The following is a 22982-nucleotide window of genomic DNA, read 5'->3' as shown; positions in this document are numbered from 1 at the left end:
TTATTCTTCAGGTTGTTGATGTGGTATAACACATAGATTTTAAGAATATTGAAAAATCTTTGCATCTCTGGGATAAATCCCACTTGATCATGGTGTATGATCTTTTTAATGTATTGCTAGAGTAAGTTTGTTAGTATCTTGTTGAGAATTTTTGCATCTATCTTCATCAGTGATATTGCCTGTAATTTGCTTTTTTGTGTGATATATCTTTGTCTGGTTTTGGTATCAGGGTGGCCTCATAAAATGAATTCAGAAATATTTCTTCCTCTGTAATTTTTTTGGAATAGTTTCAGAAGCAGAAGTATTAACTTTTTCTGTAAATGTTGGGTAGAATTCAACTGTCAAGACCACTGGTCCTGGACTTTGGCTTGTTGGGAGTTTTTAAATTACTAATTCCATTTCAGTACTGGTAATTGGTCTGCTCGTATTTTCTACTTCTTCCTGGGTCAGTCTTGGGAGATTATACCCGCCTGTGAGCTTGTCCATTTCTTCCGGGTCGTGCACTTATCGGCGCACGGTTGCCTGTGGTCGTCTCTTACCCTTTGTTTCTGCGGTGTCAGTCGTTACTTCTACTTGCTCATCTCTGGTTTTATTGGTTTGGGCCCTCTCCCTTTTCCCCCTGATGAGTCTGGCTAAAGGTTTATCAATTTTCTTTATCTTTTCAAAGAACCATCCCTTAGTTCCATTGATTCCTTTTTTTTTTAAATCTCTATTTCTCTTATTTCTGCTCTGATATTTATGATTTCTTCCTTCTATTAACTCTGGATTCTGTTTGTTCTTTCTGTAGCTGCTTTCGGTGTAAGATTAGGTGCTAAGTTGAGATTCACCTTGTTTCCTGAGGAAAACATGTCGCTATGAACTTTGCTCTTACAACTGCTTTTGCTGTAGCCTAGAGGTTTTAGACCGCCAGGTTTTCGTTTGTGTTTGTCTCTAGATACTTTCCGATTTGCTCTTTGCTTCCTTCAGTGATCCCTGGTTGTGTAGTAGCCTGTGGTTTAGCAGCCTTGGTGTGTGTGTGTGTTTTTTCTTGCTGTTGTTTTCTTTGTAGACGTCTAGCCTCATAGAGTTGTGGTTGTAAGAGGTGCTTGATGTGATTTCAGTTTTCTTAAATGTACCAAGGCTTGCTTTGTGGCCCAGAGTTTGATCTGTCATAGAGAGTGTTCCGTGTGCATTTTAAAAGAATATATATTCTGTTGCTTTTAGATGGAATGCTCTATAAATATCAGTTCAACTGTTCTGATATCATTTAATGCCTGTGTTTCCTTTTTGCTTTTCTGTCTGGCTGAACTGCCCATTGATAGAAGTGTGTTGTTAAAGTCCCCACTATTATTGTTACTGTCATTTTCTCCTTTTATGTCTGTTAACATTCACCTTATATATTGAGATGATCCTATGTTGGGTACATATATATTTATAATTGTTATATTTTCTTCTTGGGTTGATTCTTTAATCATTGTGTAATGATTCTTTAACCACTGCCTCTTGTAATAGTCTTTATTTTAAAGTCTATTTTGTCTGATTAAATATTACATCTCTGGCTTTCTTTTGATTTCCATTTGCACAGACTATCTTTTTCCATCCCCTCACTTGCAGTCTATATGTGTCTCTAGATCTAAAGGGAGTCTCTTGTAGGCAGCAAATATGACTCTTATTTTTGTATCCATTCAGCTAGTCTGTCTTTTGGTTGGAGCATTTAGACTATTTACATTTAAGGTAATTGTTGATATGTGTGTTCCTATTGCCATTTTGTTAATTGTTTTGGATTTTTTGATGTGGACCATTTTAAAAGTCTTTATAGAATTTGTTACAATATTGTTTGTTTTCTGTTTTGGTTTTTGGCTGCAAGATACATGGGATCTTACTCTCTGAACAGGGATTGAACCCATACCCCCTGCATCAGAAGGTAGAGTCTTAACCACTGGACCACCAGGGAGGCCCCTGGATTTGCTTTCATAGGTCTTTCCCCCCACTTCCTTTGTTCTCTTCTCATTTGATGACAATTTTTAGTGTTATCTGTGGATTCCTTTTGCTTTTGTCTGTGTTTTTTGTTTTGTAGTTACCATGTGCTTTTTGTATAGGAGACTTTATTTAGATGTGCTTGTTTTAAGTTGATAATCTCTTAATTTCAGGCACATTTTAGATACACTGCATTTGTAATCTCCTCTCATGATTACTGTTTTTGTTTTTGTATTTTACATCTAATCATTTTCTGTATCCCTTAACTGCTTGTTTGTGGACACAAATGACTTTACCCCTTGTGTCTTTTAACCTCCCCACTAGCTTTGTGCCCGGATGACCTCCTACCTTTATTGTAAGTTTGCCTTTCCTGGTGAGCCTTTCTATTTTGCAATTTTCTTGTTTCTAGTTCTGGCCTTTTCTTTTCTGCCTAGAAAATTCCTTTGGCATTTGCTGTAAAGCTGGTTTAGTGATGCTGACTGTTTTTGGCTTTGCTCATCTGTAAAGCTTTTGATTTCTCCATCAAGTATGACTAGATCCTTGCTGAGTGGAGTATTCTTAGTTGTATGTGGTTTTTTTCTCTTTCATCACTCTAAAAGCCTTATGGGAATTCCCTCACCCAGAAGTGTTCCAGGCACCTCCTTCACCCCGCAGCTCAGAGACAGATCTGAGGGCTTCAACTCCAACGACTGACGAGCAGACCCTGCCCCCGACAAGGGCTGTGACAACCCCAAAACAAAGAGGAGGCCTTGCCGACACCCGGTGCAGGCTCTGGTCCCCACACCACCAGCCACACCCCCTTCAAGGGGATAATGCCCAGCACACACTGAGGACGCACACGGACACTAAAAACAGCCTTTGCACCAAAACTATTAGACTCCCACAGCTGCACGGGGATGACCCACAGGAAGAGCAGCCCTTCAAGACCACTGTAGATGGCTGTCTCTTCTAAACCCAAAGAAATATAAGGAAAATGAAGAAATAAACCCATACACATATGATCAACTCATCTTTGACAAAAGTGGCAGTATATACAAGGGCTTCCCTGGTGGCTCTGATGGTAGAGAATCTGCCTGCAATGCAGGAGACCCAGGTTCCATCCCTGGGTTGGGAAGATCCCTGGAGAAGAGAATGGCAACCCACTCCAGTATTCTTGCCTGGAGAATCCTATGGACAGAGGAGCCTGGTGGGCTACAGTCCACGGGGTCACAAAGAGTCAGACACGACTGAGTGACTAACACTTGCATGTTCGTACACAATGGAGAAAAGATAATCCCTTCAGCGAGTGATGTTGGGAAAGCTAGATCTACAGTGATACTCATTTCTCTAGTTCAGCCATTTTACCTGTGGTTTAATTATTCCAAATGTAGCCAGTACTTTGAAATAGCACAGCATTTGGGAGGTCACTTAGATTTTTTTGCTTTAATGTGGACCAATTTTTTTGTCTTTATTGAATTTTTTCAGTATGGCTTTTGTCCTATGTTTTGGTTCTCTGGCCACAAGTCATGTGGAATCTTAGTTCGCTGACCAGGGATTGAACCCCCACCCCCTTTGCTGGAAGGTGAAGTCTTAACCACTGGACCACTGGCAAAGTCCCTGGGAGGTCACTTTAAAACAGTTTTATTTTTGTTTTCCCCTGACCCCTTATTCTACAGTTACAGTTATTCCCTCGCTCCTAGATAGAATTTAGGGGAGGCCTCATAACTTCTCTGGTCACTCTTACGTAATGGTAAGTGTTCTGGTCCCTTTAAGTTACAAAACATAGGGACTTCCCTGGCAGTCCAGGGGTTACAACTCCACGCTGTCAGTATAGGGGGTGCAGGTTTGATCCCTGGTCAGGGAATTGAGATCCCACTTGCCTCATGGCATGGCCAAAAAAAAAAAACCAGTAACAAAACACACTCTCAGCAGGCATTTGAATCTCACTGTCATGGAATGCTTCTGTGAGTTCTTTGGAGACTTGCCAGCCCATAATGGAGGTCCCTCCCTGGGTTTCTCTGATATGGCAAAAGTATCGTTCACAAAGCTGGATAGCTGCATGCCCACAAATGAAGTTAGAACCCACCCTAGCACCATACACAAAAACAGTTTCAAAAGGGCTTAAAGACATAAATATAAGACATGACACCATAAAACTCCTGACACCATGACACCATAAAACAGAGAACATAGGCAAAAATTCTCTGACTGGTACCATAAATCATACCACTGTTTTCGTAGGTCAGTCTCTTAAGGCAATAGAAAAAAAAGCAAAAATAAATGGGATCTAATTAAACTTCTAGGCTTTTGCACAGCAAAGGAAACCATACCCAAAATGAAAAGACAGATGACCGAAAGGGAGAAAATATTTGCAAATGATGCAACTGACAAGAGCTTAACTTCCAAACGATACATACAGTTGATGTAACTCAGTAACAGAAACCCAAAGGATTCAGTCAAAAAAGAAGGCAGAAGACCTAAATAGATATTTCTCCAAAGCAGACAGATAGATGGCCAACAGCACATGAAAAGATGTTCAACATCACTAATTATGAGAAATGCAAATCAAAACTACAGTCAGGTATCACAGCACCGACTCAATGGACATGAGTTTGAGCAAGCTCCAGGAGCTGCTGATGGACAGGGAAGCCTGGCGTGCCGCAGTCTACGGGGTTGCAGAACTGGACATGACTGAGTGACTGAACTGAACTGATCACCTCATACCAGTTAGTGCCCATCGTTAAAAAGTCTACAAATGACAAATGCTGGGGAGGACGTGGAGGAACGAGAAGCCCTCCTACACTGTTGGTAGGAATGTAAATGGGTATAGCCACCATGGAAAACAGTACGGAGGTGCTTTAAGAACTAAAAATAGAATTATCATATGATCTTGCAATCCCAGTCCTGGGTATATATCTAGAGAACACTGTAGTTTGAAAATGTACATGTACCTCCATGTTCATGGGCTTCCCTGGTAGCTCAGATGGTAAAGAATCTGCCTGCATTGCACAGACCTGGGTTCAATCCTTGGGTTGGGAAGATCCCCTTGAGGAGGGCTTGGCAACTCCCATATTCTTGCCTGGAGAATCCCCATGGGCAGAGGAGCCTGGTGGGCTACAGTTCATGGGCTTGCACAGTCGGACACAACTGAGTGACTAGGCACACCATGTCATAGCAGCACGGTTTACATTAGCCAAGACATGTTGTTCAGTCAGTCAGTTACGGCCTACTCTTTGGGACCCCGTGGACTATAGCACGCCAGGCTTTCCTGACCTTCACTATCTCCTGGAGTTCTCTCAAACTCGTGTCTGTTGTGTTGATGATGCCATCCAGCCGTCTCATCCTCTGTCGCCCCCTTCTCCTCCTGCCTTTAATCTTTCCCAGCGTCAGGGTCTTTTCCAGTGAGTCAGCTCTGGACATCAGGTGGCCAGAGTATTGGAGCTTCAGCATCAGTCCTTCCAATGAACAGTCAGGGTTGATCTCCTTTAGGGTAGACTGGTTTGATCTTGCAGTCCAAGGGACTCTCAAGAGTTTTCTCCAGCACCAGTTTGAAATCATCAGTTCTTCAGTGCTCAGCTTTCTTTATGGTCCAACTCTCACATCTGTATGTGACCACTGGAAAAACCATAGCTTTGACTAAATGGACCTTTGTTGGCAAAGTGACGTCTCTGCTTTTGAATACACTGTGCAGTTTGTCCTGACTTTTATTCTAAGGAGCAGGTGCCTTTTAATTTCATGGCTGCAGTCATCGTCTGCAGTGATTTTGGAGCCCAAGAAAATAAAGTCTCTCATTGTTTCAATTGTTTCCCCATCTATTTTCCATGAAGTGATGGAACCAGATGCCACGATCTTAGTTTTTTGAAGGTTGAGTTTTAAGCCAGCTTTTTCATTCTCTTCTTTCACCGTCATCAACAGGTTCTTTAGTTCTTCTTCACTTTCTGCCCGTAAGGTTGGTGTCATTTGCCTATCTGTGGTTACTGACATTTTCCCCAGCAATCTTGATTCCAGCTTGAGCTTCATCTATCCCAGCATTCTGCATGATGTACCCTGCATATAAATTAATAAGCAGGGTGACAATATACAGCCTTGACATACTCTTTCCCAATTTGGAACCAGTCTGTTGTTCTATGTCCAGTTCTAACTGTTGTTTCTTGACCTGCATACAGATTTCTCAGGAGGCAGGTCAGGTGGTTTGGTATTCCCATCTCTTTAAAAATTTCCCACAGTTTGTTGTGATCCACACAGTCAAGGCCTAGTCAATGAAGCAAAAGTAGATGTTTTTCTGGAGTTCCCTTGCTTTTCCTATGATCCAAGAAATGTTGGCAATTTGATCTCTGGTTCCTCTGCCTTTTTAAAATTCAGCTTGTACATCTGTAATTTCTTAGTTCACATACTGTTGAAGCCTAGCTTGAAGGATTTTGAGCATTAACTTACTGGCATGTTTTGAAATGAGTGCAATTGTGTGGTAGTATGAACATTCTGTGGCATTGTCTGTCTTTGGGATTGGAATGAAAACTGACTTTTCCAGTCCTGTGGCCACTACTGAGTTTTCCAAATTTGCTGGCATATTGAGTGCAGCATTTTAACAGCATCTTCTTTCAGGATTTTAAAAAGTCCAGTTGGAATTCCATCACCTTCACTAGCTTTGTTCATAGTAATGCTTCCTAAGGCCCACTTCACTTTGCATTCCAGGATGTCTGGCTCTAGGTGAGTGGCCACACCACTGTGGTTTCCTAAGTCATTAAGTCCTTTTTCTGTACTATTTTTCTGTGTATTCTTGCCATTATTTCTTAGTATCTTCTCCTTCTGTTGGGTCCTTACCATTTCTGTCCTTTATTGTGCCCATCCTTGCATGAAATGTTCCCTTGGTGTCTCTAGTTTTCTTGGGGAGATCTGTAATCTTTCTCTTTCTATTGTTTTCCTCTAATATTTTTGCATTGTTCACTTAGGAAGGCTTTCTTATCTCTCCTTGATATTCTTTGGAACTGTGCATTCATATGGGTGTGTTTTTCCTTTTCTCCTTTGCCTTTCGCTTCTCTTCTTTTCTCAACTGGTTGTAAGCCCTCCTCAGACAACCATTTTGGAAGAAACCTAAATATCCATCAACACAATTAAGTAATACTCAGCTATTAAAAAGAACAAAATAATGCCATTTGCAGCAACATGGATGGACCTAGAGATTATCACACTAAGTGAAGTTAGAGAAAGACACATATCATGTGGTATCACTTAATCACTTACATGTGAAATCTAAAATACGATACAAGTGAACCATTTACGAAACAGACTCACAGACTTAGAAAAGAAACTCTGGTTGTCAAAGGGGAAAGTGGAAGGAAGAGAGATAAATTAGGGGTTTGGGATTAACATATACACATTACAAGATATAAAATAAACAATAAGGACTTACTGTGTGGAACAGGGAACTATGTTCAATATCCAGTAATAAACCATAATGGAAAGAACATACACACACACACACGTGTATGTATACACATATATGGAGCTTCCTAGGTAGCGCTGGTGGTAAAGAATCCACCTGCCAATGCAGGAGACACGAGAGACACGGGTTCAGTGGCTGGGTCAGGAAGATCCCAGAGGAGGAAATGGCAACCTGCTCCAGTATTCTTGCCTGGAAAATTCTATGGACATATAATATGTAACTGAATCACTCTGCTATATACCAGAAACTGAACATTGTAAATTACATATCCTTTGTTTAAAGAAGATTCCAAACTGGAGACAGGAATGGGTTTGCCCATTGCCCGGGCTGGTTTGGGGAGTGCATTTCTCTGCGGGGCTCTTTTAGAGGCTGGTTCACTCTGTGTCACAGATGCTGGCCTCCTCGGTCCTTAGGATATGGGAGCGCGGGGGTTATCTCTTCACCCCCTAGCACAGGGCCTGGCACCTGAGAGGCACAGAGTATCTGTTGACAGAATCCTCAAATTCCTTCTGCAGATGTGTTACCGTTCTGTGAAGTGGCTTCTGCCTTTGCTATGGAGAGAAGCGTGTAACTAAGGGAGCTGCTCAAACCTGCAGGGCAGTATCCAGGGGAAAGGGGGACAAAGACGGACAAAAATTCTGCTCTGATTCACAGGTCTCCACAGGGCCTGGGAGATGCATACAGCTGCGTGAGTCTTGAGAGAACAGGATGGAGGTGGAGTTAGGACTCGTGGTTAAGGAAGGATTTTTTTTTAGATGTGTACATGTAGATAAGTGCATTGTGAATGTTTGTGGATTGTTGTAAGGCAGTCACTAACTGAAAACTAAGGTTTCTCTTCAGAAAGAGAAGGTTTCTCTTCTCTTTTATCTTTGAAAGATAAAAACAATTGAGTTCATACACAAAAAGGTTAAACAGAAAAGAGAAAGGAAGCAAACAAATCATATGTGCATTTTTAAGAACTGGTTGACAGGTCAAAGGGCAACACAGAACAGGAAACGCAAATGGTAGAAATGGCGCTGTCGAAAGAGATTGTAATTCTATGAAGCAATGAGACGCCATGACTTGTATGAAGAGCAACTAACACAGAAAGACAAAGGTTGGAAATAAATGGTCGGTCAAAGATAGAACCAGAATTCCAACTAAAGGAAATAGGGTTGGTAATATTCATATCAAAGGATAATTTAAAGCGAAAAATCTATGCAGAATTCATTATAAATTATATAACAGATACATCATAAACCTTTATGCAGCAATAATGTAGGGTAGAGGGAAAAAAGGACAGCCAAATTGCAGTGGGACATTTAACTCCTACTATCTGGATGTCAGCTGAGGTCCAGACAGAAGATATAGAAAATATATTGATACTTGAGACAATTAATCCATCTCAAATCTTATATTCTGGCACTGTACTGTCCAGTGGGATAGTTAAGTGTGTGACTTGGAAATGTGAACATGGCTGAGGGGACTAATTTTTAAATTTTATTTTATTTTCATTAAAATTTAAAACCTGAAGCAGCATACAATTTTTTGGTTAAATTCAGCCTGTTTTGATACAATTGTATTTTACTTTAACCACTGAAAATTTAGCATCCAAATTAGATACACTGTAAACAAAATATTGAATTTTGAAGACTTAACTGCAAAAATAAGAATGCTAAATATCTGATAACTTTTATTTCACATTGAAATATAAAAATTTAGCTATATGGAGTTAAAGAAAAATATTATTCAAAGTAATATCCCCTGTTGTCTTCACTTTGTAAATGTGGCTACTAGAAATTATAAAACTACATTTATGTGGCTCACGTTATATTTCTGTTGTGTTAGTTACTCAGTCTTTTCCAACTCTTTGTAATCCCGTGGATTGTAGCCCACCAGACTTCTCTGTCCATGGAATTCTTTTTTTTAATTACTTAAATTGGAGGACAATTACAATGTTGTGATGATTTCTGCTGTACATCAGTGTGTATCGGCCACAGGTATACACTTGTCCCTGCATCCTGAACCCCCTCCCACCCTATCCCTCCAGGCTGTCATGGAGCATCGGCCTTGGGTGCCCTGCGCCATACATTAAACTCCCACAGGCTATCTGCTTTACATATAGTAACATATGTGTGTGTGTTAGTCACTCAGTCGTGTCCGACTCTTTGCGACCCCATGGACTGTAGCCGGCCAGGCTCCTCTGTCCCTGGGATTCTCCAGGCAAGAACACTGGAGTGGCTTGCCATTCCCTTCTCCAGGGGATCTTCCCAACCCAGGGATCAAACCTGGGTCTCCCAGATTGCAGGCAGAGTCTTTACGATCTGAGCCAACAGGGAAGCCCAGTAATGTGTATGTTTCATTGCTATTCTCTCAAGTCATCTCACCCTCTCCTCCTTCCACTGAGTCTAAAAATCTGTTCTTTGTCCATGTAATTCTCCAGGCAAGAATACTGGCATGGGCAGCCATTCCTTCTCCAGGGGCTCTGAGGGACAGAGCTGAATAGGACACACCTTGTTTTGAAGGTTTTGGAGACTGTTTGCAAAACCCAGTCATTATTAGATTATGTGTAGTAAGAGAAAATTACAGTCCAAGAGACTTGAAATCCAAAGAGAACTTTCCTTTATTTAAAAAAAAGCAGATCCAAAAAGAAAGAAAACACCCGAGTCTAAAAATAAAAATGAAAACATTAAACATCAAAACCTGTAGGATGCAGTCAGCTTTAACATAGTCCCAGAGCAGTCATTTTTATCCCTTTAAGGATCAGATACCACTGAGAATCTGATACAATAGATCCCCGCCCTAGAAAAAATGCAAACACAAAGAATTTTGCTTGTAACTCCAGGAGGCCCACACACATCCAGAAGCCCCTAGGCTATAAGTGCCTGTATCATCAAAACGGAAAATAAATTAACTAAGCAGGCAATTAAGATTCAAGGAAAATAAAACCCTCAAGGAAACTAGGAAAGGGAACAAGATTAAAAGCCAGGATAAATAACAGCAGAATTGTTAAATCCATGAGCTATTTCTTTGGAAAAAATCAAAACTAAAAAACAGCAACTGCTAGAATAATCCATCAAGAAAGGAAAAAGAAAAAAATGCATAAACAGAAATGAGAAGGACCATACATTACCAAAAACAGCAGGTTCAAAATTAAGGGAATACTGTGCACAATTGCATAGTAGTAATATGTTGGAAAACTCAATTTTTTCCCTGTAAAAATTCAAATTTCCAAAATTGGCATAAGAAATAGAAAACCTAAATCAATAACAGAAAAATAAAAGGAGTTCTTCTATTTTCTAGTATATAAAATATATATTTTCTGCTCCTCCAAAAAGCAGCAGCAGGTGGTGAATTTGCTGGTAAATTTCAGTTTTGATGTGTATTCATTCCACCCTTTCAACAAACGTTTCCCGTGTGCCTACTCACAGCATTAGTATATAGTCAGCCCAATCTGAGGTCGTTTTTGTCATTTTAAGTAAACTCTCCTGTTCACAGAAATGACTGGAAAGTCATTAGTTCATCCCATGAGAAAAAAAATGACCTTGATTCCTAGACCTGATAGGGAGATAAATTCCTAAGTTTTGTAGTGATAAGAGGTCAACAGGAAAAAAAAAACAAAACCTGGTGTGTGCACATAGATAGAACTACATAAACATTCTCTTCTACAATTAAAAATCACACACTTAAAGGAGGCAGATAGTAAATAATTTTATATATTAAATAACATAAATTAGTAAGAGCTCCATCAAGCCTCTAAGTAAACAAAGTAAGATTTAAATAAGAGAAGCTAACTTGTAAATGCTTTCTGAAAAGTGTTGGGAGCTCAAATTAATTAAGACAAGGACCATCTTACATGTTAAATGGATGACCCTTCCACAGCAAACATTTCCAAGTCAGCCCTCTCACTTTAGCTCTGGCAGGGCCAGTTCTCCTGAATATCATGTGGTTTTATGAAACAGGTAAATTGAAACCTGCTTAATTTGCAAGCAAGGAGACAAAGACATAAAATAGGGAGCACTGGCCAGAGAGATGCTGAAAGGGGCTGTTATAATTTCAGCGTGTCTGCCTGTTCTGAGGTGTGGGTGATTTTAAACGCACCGCGACACACCTGCTTAGACTCCAACCTGAGCAGAGCACCAAGTTGCAGCCCGGACAAACGCTGTTTCTAGATAACTAAAACATTCTTTCCACACCTCCCTGCTTGCCTTAAAAAGAAAAAAGTGAGACTGACCCAGTGTCTGTCTGCATCTGCATCTTCCTTGGTAACTAATGTTCACTGAGGAAAATAACCTTAACAGAGAAAAATCAGGACTTCAGTCTTGCCAAGCTTTCTTCCTCAACTTTTATTCTTACCTGCTTTATTACTTTGTTCTGACTAGAAGCAGTTAAGTGCCAAAAAAAAAATCTTTTTTAAAGTTGACCTGAGAATTTCAAGTGAAGTGGTGGGACTTGGTAAATCTGGTTCCAAGCAGAGTAAGATGCCCAGGGCAACTGTTGCAACCCTGTAATTACCAGACAAAACAGAATTTTATGATGGTGTCTCATTAGGTATTAATGACATGAACTAATTCCTGGTAGAGTGACCTTTCCTTTTTGTCAAGGGGATATAAACAAACTAATCATAATCATGTATTACAAGATAATGTAATACATGAAAATCGCATCTTGTTAGGACTGTAGCAAGTGATACATTCAAAAGGGAAAGAAATCTTTATAGAACGGTTGGTGGTGTGTAGATGACAAGGAACAAAATCTGTTTCCAGTATGTCTCACACACACAGACACCAAGTCTTATGACAAATCTGTCCTTAAGAACTATTGACAAACTGCACTTTTTTATAAAGATTTTTCATGAGCTCTTTGATACCAGTTGGGAACAAATTCCTGGCCCCAGAACAGGGGCCAGGACATAAAACTATTGGATGGCATGGTTTGGGGGGAATGAACTGGTTTAAGCAGAATCTGAGCAGAGCAAATGCCTGGAGGCCGATGGCTGGAATGACAGGTCAGACTTACCTACACGGAATCTGCAAAATGAATGAATTTGATAGTTTTTTCTGTCTTAGAGATTTCGCTACTGTTGATGTTGGTATGACTAATAATGTTATGAAAACAGAGTTCATAGTATAAATAAAGTCAACATTCATTGGTTGTTGGATTAAGTGCCATCAGATGTATGAGCACAGAACCCAAGAAAATGAATTGGTTGGAAAAATACCACCTAGTTCTGATTTTTACAGGGACACAGGAACAGTTGGACTGACCCGAATTCACAGAATCTACGAAGTGCGCAGTTGTCGGTGCTTTTTGGCCAGGGGCGTGTCCAAGAGGGCTGGGAACTAGGTATAAAGCAGTGGTAACTGGATAAGACAGAGATGAACATTATCTGTTAACCGAAATGGTCTCACTTTTCTCAGCCTTCTTCAATAGTACAACTATAGTAACATGGACACAGCTTTTGTGCTGGCGTGGAACTGCCCTCAACTCAACTGCAGAGGAAATAACTGAGGCTGAACAGTGGCAACAGTTTTATCTGTAGGTTCAGAGTTAGAACAGTGTATATTGCCCATGAGCTGGAGGAAGATTAAAGGCAAGGTCTTTCAGCTTACTCAGATTTTGACAGTAGGCTCTGCCAAGTCCTGGTGTTAAAACTACTTTAGCGAGTGCTTCTGCCCCGATGGTGGTTTCTCCTACGGAAAGGATCCAAGGAGAGCATGAGGCAGTGGGGCCATGCAGTCAGTGAGTGTCTTGTTTGTATGTGTGCTGGGTGGCACACAACTGTCATCAGCCCGTGTGCTGGGAAAACAGTAGAGTTGCAACTGTTGTTTCTAAGGAACAACAAAAGGGAACTGGCTGAGCCCATGAAGAGACAGGAGCAGAAAACAGACTTGTAGTCTAGGACTGACTGCAGCCTTAAGAGCTGGAAGACAGTAGATCATTGTTGGAGCGATCCACTCAAAACAGTGAAGGAAAAACACCAGAGCTCCAATTCCAAAGCTGTGTATGTGTGCTCATTCTAAACCTTGATCCATGAATGCACTTGTATCTTGGAGTATGTGAAACCTATAACAGCTATCAGATGTAGTGATCAGGGGAGTAAAACTTTACTCTGGAAGGCAGAGCCTGGCTCCCGGTCAAGGGCTGTTCAATCCATAGTGCATAACACCTTTTGAATAGGCGTAATCATTTTTACTACAAAAGCAGGATGGAAGGGGGAAAAAAAGCCACTCAATGTTTCAGTAATTCAATAATTTATTCCTCTAAAAAAGTGTGTAAAAGTATATAGCTCTCATTCACAAGGTATATATGAATGACATTTAAAATGGAGGCTTTTTAGTATTGTTTCTTTTATCAAAGTCTTTTAGTGTACTGTACCAGCGCTATACTGTAGTTTTTTTAAATGAACTTCACATATTTTTGTATTCTTTCAAATTGTTTGCTATATATAAAAGAAGCTCACTGCAAAATGCTTGAAGGAAAAAGGAAACAAAAGAAATTCAGAACTTCCCAGAAATGTACAGCTTTTACATTTAAAAAAGGTTCTGAAATATACATACAAGCATGCTGGACAAACCCACCCCTCCCCTCCCCATGTCCCCTCTTTAGTTCAAACCAAGGTAAGAGTTTTGATTTCTGCAGAATTTCCAAAATTAAAAATAAAAAAAAAATAAAATAAGTTCTCACTCTGTAGCAAATCCAGGGCTTGTACATTTCAGATTAATTCAGTAAAAAACTCACAAGTAAAATAATGCATATTTAAGGGAAATATTATACAGACTTTTTCACACAGAAGTACATAATAAGATTTTTTTAAAATCTATTGCCATTCATTTATTTTTGCACAAAAACGTATAAATATGTCACCAGCTTTTTCTTAACTTAAAAAACTTAAATAAAAGACACCAGATGAAAACTACCCTTTGCTGCCTTTTTTTTTTTTTTAAAGTTTTTGTAGGGGTTTTTTAGTTTTTTGTGTTTTTTTCTTTTTTTGCTGAGAATTGGGTTTCTAGAGAAGAAAAGCCCCTGCATTAAAAACAGCCCATTAAAAAAAAAATTCAAAGTTCTGATGAATTCTGGGAAAAAAAGCAACCCCAAAGTGGTAAAAGATTACAAATATCTACTTTACAATTTGTCTTCTCACCAAGATAATTTTATACAAGTTTACAATCTTCATCATCTTATGCTCTTCAAAAGGCCTTGAGAATTTTTCCTTTCTGATTAAGAAAAAATAGCACTGCAATATTTTTAAAGTCAATTTTACACTGTACACATTAGATACAAATGGTTCGATATATCAGATTTTTTAACCTATACATTGCGAAAGTCAACCCCTCCCCCTCAATTGGTGGTACAGAGAACAAAATTATCCATTTACAAGTGATTTCTCTGCTTTCACATTCCCACCACACATTTTTTTTTAATGTTTTAAACGTTAGATTATTTCAAGAAAAATACTTTTACAAAATCATCAGTTATTACATTTTTTCTTTTTTTTTTTTTTTTGTTAATAACCAGAATATGGAAGTTTCTTGGAAGAACTTTTAAAATCTGCATGATTCTCTCTACAGATGACTAGAACTCTACAGCCTGACCAGAGTGGCTCACGGGAGGCAAGCCCACACCCACTGCCCTCAGATAGAAACGCACAGCAAGGTAGGGGGTAGAGACGGGGTCTTCAGGACAAGCCGCTCAGGCCTGGGGTGAGGAGTCATAAAATACTTCAGTTAGCCTTAATGCTTTAAAAAGGCATGTTTGTTTGTTTTTAAAAAGTTCCACCACAAAGGCTCAACTTCAAGTACTAATTTAATGGTTAAGTTGTAATATTTCTTTGAAATAATATTCCTATGGTCCAGAAAAAATTCACCATATTTATAACTGATGTTATGAACGAACACTTTTGATTGTGATATGTACATGAGTCCCTTTTGATCTAATGAGAGGAGAGACCTGGCTTTCAGTAAGAATTCACTAGAAAATATGTTTCCACTGTGACTATATAAAACTAACGAAGGTACTTGCCTCCATGGCTCTGGGGGGAGCCTGACTGCCTTCTGTGTAAAAATGTCCTTCATGAAACGCTGGCCACTTCTAATAAGGAACATGGCAGAGCGTTTACTCAGTTTGTTCTCGACAAAACCTACTGCTGGGTGGTTTGAATATATTATTACTTTGTAGGCATGATCCTCCCCAATTTGTATTCACTCCTTTTCCGGCTTCTAGGACAGAGGTATGTAGTCAAAGAATCCTATGGTGGATCTGAGTTGGGTTTTAGCTACTGTACCTGGTCCTCGCGAATTAAAAAAATAAAAATAAAAGAAGTCACATGACAGACAACCTAAAATAAATAAACAAAACGAAGACGTCTCCAGACCGCTTGTATCCACACACAGGTATAAAGTCAACCAAAGCACTCACGCCAGTCTAGATGGGAGCACGAGAGAGACAGAAACCCTATGATGAAATCATGTCCTTGAGCTGGTTCTTATTTTTCAAAAGTCCCAGATTATGGAGTTCAGGTAACCCACAGGCCATACACCAGGAACTGGAGGGTTTCCTCGAGGGCTACACTGCCCATGTTAAACACAGACTGAAAACACAGACTCTTGTGCAAAAGGACAAGTCTCTTCTATTTCCCTCTTAAAAACCAACAGAAAAACTTCCTGTGGCCCAGTGGTTGGGGCCGCACACACTGTAACACTGGCTGAAAGTCACTGCTCGTGGAAGCTTCCAGGTCCATGAGAGGAGTGTCAGCGAGTCACTCTGGTACTGAACACCGCAGAAATGACATGTGCCTGTTGAGAAGGAATCACAGTGCGGGACTGTGCAGAGTGGTCTCCAAAGGAGGAAGTGGGGTATTTCAGAGTGTCGCAGGTTTCTTGGACTGAGGTTGCAGGGAGAAGGAACTGAGCCAGAGAGAACAAGTGCTTTTCCAATTAGAGTATATTCATGATGGCATTGTACAACTGAGTGAGCACCACAAAGTGGACGGGAAGGCAGGAGGTACGGTCCTGGGTGGCCGGATTGCACGTGAGCCACGACAGAGCGTTGTACTGCTCCAAAACAAACCTGCCGGAGAGAACACACAGGTCAGGGTGCCTGGCGGCCGCAGGACAAAGGCATGACCTCATTCTGTAAGTGGTCCCGCGCCCTAGCCCGGAGCCTGTCCTGACTCCCCTTCCTTCCAGACCTGCACTGTCGGATACGGCAGCCACTGCCCCTCATCAACTCAGACATGGTATATGTAGAGAACGGGCTCAGGGGTTTCAGGGACTGAGTATTTCAAAAAAGAGAAAATAGCTCATGACTATTTGTACATTGATTACCATTCAAATGATACTATTTATATGATCACTATCATATATTTTTATATATTACTAAAATTTCAAAATTTTTCTAGTAGCCATATTAAGATGGTAATTATGTGACTCACTTCTACTGGATGGTGTTGCTCTAGAGGCTCTGGAAGCCAAAATCATGTAGATTAGGTTCTTGCTTTAATTATAATTTTCAAATCATTTAAGAGTTAGGAAACATTAGAAAAAGCTTACATATCTTCTCAAGGTATATGAAGCATGTTTATAGCTTGCTAAAGTGCAAGAGAATTCTGAGAGGTATTTCCCAACCATGGAATTTGTTTTACTTTATTTATATAATCTATTTCAGGGAGGGTAGAAAATGTGTTCAAAGTCAAGTGCTTTAAGCTTCAGACGTGGTTTTCTACCTATCCACGCCTAATCTGATCTACTTTCATCACCATGACTGCCGCTTGGGAACAGGAAGTGACAGCAGCGGTGCTCATGCCCAACTACCGGTGTGACGACGTCTGCTGCCCTGTCTGTCTGTCTGTCCGTCCGTCCAAGGCATGCGTTGGAGGGATGTGGTTTCTCACTGGCTAATTCGACAGTGCTCCACTGCACAAAAGGTAACATCTCTTCCACAAACACCACATTTTACTCTTGTTTTTCCAAGGTGTTTTTCATTAAAACATATAATTTCAAACTGTACTGCTATGTTGTCTAGGTCTGAATCTACCTTAAAACATCAGACGTGGTTTTGGAGTCAAGAGGATGTGGAACCCGCTGAGAATTCCTGGCAGGGAGAAGTTCGTCCGTCTGTGCTACAGAAATGTGGTGATGCAGCGAAGCCTGGTAAAAGAACAGAGAATGTTACTGTTCGGGCCTAGTCAACTTGGGAAGGAAGCCCACGTCTGCCAGCAGCAGATACTATCTAAAGTCCCTTAGGAGTCAGGGCTTCTGTAAGTCCCTGGATTCAAGCTGCTCAGTAACCCCAAGGTGATTCCAAATAACTCCATATCCTAGAATAGAGAGAGGGAAAAAGCTATTTTTGCAAATGCCCTACAAATAATTAGTGTCCCTCCACAGGTTTTAATCTGCAGAGGCCCACAGTCTGGGTGTGGCTGACGGTGTCACCGTGATCCTCTCTCCTGACCTCCGTGCTCCGTCACTGGCGTACTGCCCTTCCAGCGTCAGTCCAGAGGCACGCGCTATCCCACCTGAAGCACCATGCCAGAGCCCTGGGTTCAGCAGGTACCAGCATGTTCTATCAACTATGAAGTTCCCCATCAATCTTTAACATAAGGGTTTTAGCATAGTTTTACTTTATTAATTTTGAAATATTTAAAGCAGAGGCCACATAAATGTTTGATTCTCCTTCAAAAGGTGACTTATTTTAAATGTTTTCTTTTCCAGCACAACTATGAACCCATAGACTTAGCATTAGCAGTCTGTTGCCACCACTGATCACTTAAATGACCAAATGACTGATCCCATCCCTGGGCAATGGGAACCCCTCCAAGTTGGCTGTTGGTTCTTAGAAAAGACTCTAATAATCTTTGGTAACTTCCATGCTTTTAGGCATGAAAAGATGTCTCAGGACATCATGAATTTCTTACTTTGGTCCTGGAATCAGTCATTCCTTAGAGAACTCTTATTCTTTGAATGGTAAGTGGTGTTGAGAAATCATACATGTGTCAAGAAAGGTGTTTATTGCTACTAAGCTATCATCTGTAAGTCTTTTCAGTAAACAGAGCTTAAAAATGTATATTTTTTTAAGAGAGGAGAAGATAATAATTCTGACGGTAAAGATTATGGATTTTTAATATAAATTCTTTGATTTCATAATACTGTGTTAAAGTCATCAGGAAAAGAAAACTGTTTTGGTTTTAACCATCCAGGTGTATGTGTGTGTATCACGTGGATTCCTCTGTGGTGGGACTTCTGCATCAGAAGGGGTATGCCACAGTCCTGCCGAAAGAGTATGATACTCAACATCTGCATTTTTGCCAATCTATGGATTTCTTCTAGGTTCTTTCACCCAAAGTGAAGTGAGAGATCTTTTGCTTTTAACTTTAATTTGGAGTAAAAGAAATATACAGGAAAGGCATGCATAAACATAGGGTTTTTAGCTCACTCCTGCCCTACTTCTAAAAAGAACACTGGCCCCCATGAAGGGGAGGAGGAGGACAAGCAGTCATTACTGACCTCTCCCTCCCCAGGCGTAACTTCCCTGACGGCAGTAATCCTACACAGAACCACAGGGTGACCTGAGGTCTCCTCCCTGGGGAAATGTCATTCCTCTGTGACATGGTTTTGGGTTCCTCTCCTAAATTCTGCTCTCTGCCTCTAGCTGTAAGTAAAACAGCCTCAGATTTCAAGTAGACACGAGAGAATCAGGGAACAAATTCTCACCAAATTTTGAGTTTTAAGTCATTCATTCCGCCGTGCCTCCCCCCACCCCCCCGCCAAAACTTCAAACATGACACCAAACCAACCTTTAGGAAGAGGGGACACTGGTTCTGAGCCTGGGGACATGATGACCAAAACCACTGGGGGAGATTCTCGGCTTTGGCGGTTGACACAAAATACCCAAGGGCTAGAGGCTGCTGTTTCAGCTCCTCGGGTGCTTCCCTAGAAAGAAGACGCTCACCCTGGCTCTGAAAGACAAAGTCCCAAAGCATGATCAGCATTTATCACCAAAGAAAGCTTTCTGTAAAATCTTTTCAAAAGAAATCCATATAACTGCCATGCACACATGACGGCTCTAATTGTGGGAAATCATCACGTAAGTGTAGTGAACATCCCCATACACAGAGCTGAATGGTTTTTATTTTGATGAGAACTTTAAAAAAAAATCTACGCGTAGCAACTATCAAATATACAATATGGTGTTTTTAAATGATTTCTTTCTGGCTGTGCTGGGTCTCTGTTGCGGCGCGTGGGCTGTGGAGCACAGGCCGAGCTGTCCCGCGGCACGTCCTCCTGGACCAGGGATGGACTCTGTGCCCTGTATTGGCAAGCGGATTCTTAACCACTGGACCACCAGGGAAGTCCCTACAATATGGTATTAACTATGCATTATTACATCTGCAGACACTTCTTGTGTAACTGGAAGTTCGTCCTCTCTGACACCGTCACCCAGGTTTCATCAGTTCACCGTGCACACTGTAGTGACCAGGCTGGTAGCACCTCACACAGATGAACTGATGGAGAAAGGGCGGCAGGGGAGGCAGTGTCTGCCACATCAGCCGAGTAAACAGACTTATTTTCTCTGCTTCCTTTTCTGCAGAACATAAAATCTGCTCCATGGCATTATTAGATAACAAACTAAAAATGGAAGGAGTGGACTCTGACAGCTGAAGGCGCCGCACCACCACACCCATCTGCTCTTTCCCCTGCAGTCACCCAAAAACACACGCCTGACTGTCCACTGTCAACAGGTCGTAACAACTCAAGGGTCTCTAACCTGCCAGCAGTGGGAAGTCTTGTTTCAATTTACAGCAATCCCAGGAGTAAGAGATTTTTGTGAGAGCCTTACTGGGCGTTTTTTTTTTTTTTAATTGACATTTTCCTCATCTTTGACTCTCTTAGCTAGCCTCAAGAGTTGAAAATGTACCTTTTATGCAAGCAATAATAAGTAATTCATTTGTTCTCAAAAGCCTTCTGTTTCAAAGAAAAAAAAAAACCCTCAACTACTACACCAAGTTGTAGCAATTCTGAGTTGCTTAAGAAAAACTAACTGCAACTTTGAATGCTTTCTCCTGTTGTAGCCTCTTAACTGAATATCAAAGAAGGGTTAATGGTTCAGAAGGAGGAAATGCTGAAAGCCCGTCAGAGTTACCCGGCTGCAGGCGTTCAGGAGTGGAAAAGGCCACCTGACCAGCTTCAGCACAGAACTGTTTCAAGTGTGACATTCAATGGCTTGAGGCGCCAACCAAGGGAGAAAAGACAGCACACCTCTGCTTCTCACAAAACTAACATACTTCAGTTACCAATTCTTTGTTAGTGGACAGGCTGAATTACAACCACCAGTACTGGTAGATAGTTGCTAGTATTTCCATTTCACAGTTAAGGTAACTATGGCTGAGAAAAGTAGAGTAAACTTGTCCAAGATCGCACAAGCTAGTGAGCTGTAACTCAGAGCTGTGTTTACCAACCTCCAGGGCACACATTCCTCGCTGCAGCGCTACTGGCCTCCAGAATCACGGTAATCCTAAATTCAACCACTCAATGCAAAAGTTGTGTTCTTGGTCCCCATCACAATCTCCAGTGAGCCAATAAATTGTCATTAACGGGCAAATGCTTGAGGAGGAAGTCAAGACACGTACAATCTCTTCCTCCAGAAGGGAAAATTAGGGGGCAGGCAGTAACATGAAGGCAGACTACTGAGTTGCCGTTCCTTGGTCTCATCTGCTCTGTAACTCAAGTTTTCCATCTTCTCTTCTCTTGATTGTCCTTCAGTGAACTCAGGGCTGGCAATAAAAGTCCCACCTGACAGAAACCTAAGTCCTTTAAGAACATCTTTGTGTCTAAACGAGGGTAAACAGATTGCTTTTACTTGTCCAGTTTAAGATATTGGACAGCTATTTTTCTGTGTCCAAGCCCTCAGTCTCTTAGTATTTTAAGTATAAGACCAGGATAAGGCATGCATCACCTAGCTTTATGGCAGAACCTTTAATGCTTCAATCTTCTGCTAGTTCACCTCTAATATCCCTAGGATATTTAAAGATGAAACTAGTTGTAAGCTCTGTTTTGTCCCTTAATACTCTGGCATTAACATGGACACGTCTCCAAAATCAGCCACCTGTGGGCTCTTCCATTCCTGCAGGCTGGCTACACAGGAGGTCGGACTGCCTAAAAAGGTGGAAAACACAGACCAAGACAAGGGAGGCCTCTTTCCGAATAACCATCAACAGTGTGTTCTTCAGTTAACACAGTTATTCTGCATGTTGAATAAGCAGGATTATTGAACTAGTCTCTGAAAAGCTGCTGTTTTGGCAAAAATATTACAATTAACTGGGAAACGGCAAGCAACCAAAATTAATTTTTGCTCAGAAAACAATTGCAAAAAACTCTGACAGCTGTAATGGACTATTCTTCTGATTAAACACAGTCATCAGGAATGGTAATACATTTCTTTAGAATTCCTGCCTTTGCTCAAAATGAAACAACAGAGCCACACTGACTTCACTTGTATCAGGACCACCGGGAGGAAAGGCGGATGTGGTAACGGAGGTCAGCACCTCTAGGGGCCTTCCCTCAAGGCTGCGGTGGGTTTAAACGTGCCAAGTTTCCCAAGTCATGCTTACCCGACTGTGCTGAAAGTGAGAGCCCACGCCGATTCCAGACGGAGAGCCTGGGGAGGGGACTGGGGAGGAGTTAGGAGAGGAATGGAGATTCCCAGTCATTAATATGCCAATATCATTGTCCATATCATCTGGGAATGGAAGGTCAACAAACATGTCATCTAGAGGGGAGAGAGAAAAACACAAAAATTAAAAAGCTCATCCACAGCCCCGACTTAAAGCAAAACACAGTCTGCTGGCCTAGGGCTGTTCTAGGTATGCATCATTAACCACTTAGACTTAACGTGTGCCCTTTGGGTTCAAGGTGCTGCAAATAAGCCTTTCATTGTGTCCTGTCTCTAGTGATCTCCTAGTGTGAAGTATGCACAGAATGGAGAAGTAACATAAAACTCCAGCCTCCAAAGGCACATAAAACATGGCAAAACAGCTAAAGAAGCAATTTAATTATTAAACAAAATTAAAACTGACGCCATCCAAGAAAACAGCACACTCCATCTACATATCCAATTAGCATCTAAAAACACTTAAGGCTGAATTAATGCATGCTAATAGGTGTGAACTTGGCCTGAAACTGGAGGCCTCTTACACCAGCAGATCAAAGCACAGTGATTTCCCTAGGAAATTCTCTCCTGTATCATAGAAGTAAGGCACACACACAGCAGAGAACCTGGAAGGTATAAAATGGGAAGCCTCGTCACCAAGAACAGTCCCGCTGGTTCTGGTTCTGTATTATGACCCCACGATCATGCTACACATCTAACCTGTGTGCACACACGCAGGGTGATGGCCTTTCACCCTCCCCCTTTAACGGGAGCAAATGCTGCTAAAAACCCCTCAAAAAACACTGTAAATGGCTGCATAATATTGAGCATTTTACAGTTTATATTCAGTTAACAAATGCTTTAAGATATTCAAACCAAGAATATCTATTAAGAATCATCAACTAAGGAGTTGTTTCAGAGCGAATTAGATGCTGTCTGACTACTGCCCAGTAGTCTTCACCCATTTCAAACCAGCTAA

The 22982-nt window shown here is 41.0% G+C and overlaps 1 protein-coding gene across 3 annotated transcripts in view; it reads right to left on the bottom strand.

Moving 5' to 3' along the window:
- Positions 1-9962: 9962 nt before the first annotated feature.
- The window catches only part of MED13L (mediator complex subunit 13L), a 282978-nt gene continuing 269958 nt past the window's right edge, over positions 9963-22982 (bottom strand). For 2 of the 3 annotated variants that reach the window (NM_001192468.2, NM_001369918.1), the window contains exons 28-31: positions 21966-22123; positions 19152-19313; positions 17393-17505; positions 13595-16426 (exon numbers count right to left, since the gene is read on the bottom strand). In NM_001192468.2, the coding sequence (NP_001179397.1) occupies positions 16294-16426; positions 17393-17505; positions 19152-19313; positions 21966-22123 (566 nt within the window). In that variant the 3' untranslated portion in view covers positions 13595-16293. Of the gene's footprint in view, positions 16427-17392; positions 17506-19151; positions 19314-21965; positions 22124-22982 lie in introns of all 3 variants that reach the window. The other variant, XM_059876003.1, reaches the window with a different exon arrangement.

Source organism: Bos taurus, chromosome 17 (genome assembly GCF_002263795.3).
Source record: "Bos taurus isolate L1 Dominette 01449 registration number 42190680 breed Hereford chromosome 17, ARS-UCD2.0, whole genome shotgun sequence".
Taxonomy (NCBI): domain Eukaryota; kingdom Metazoa; phylum Chordata; class Mammalia; order Artiodactyla; family Bovidae; genus Bos; species Bos taurus.
Note: the sequence above shows the minus strand (reverse complement) of the source record. Positions and strands in the feature narration are given on the sequence as shown.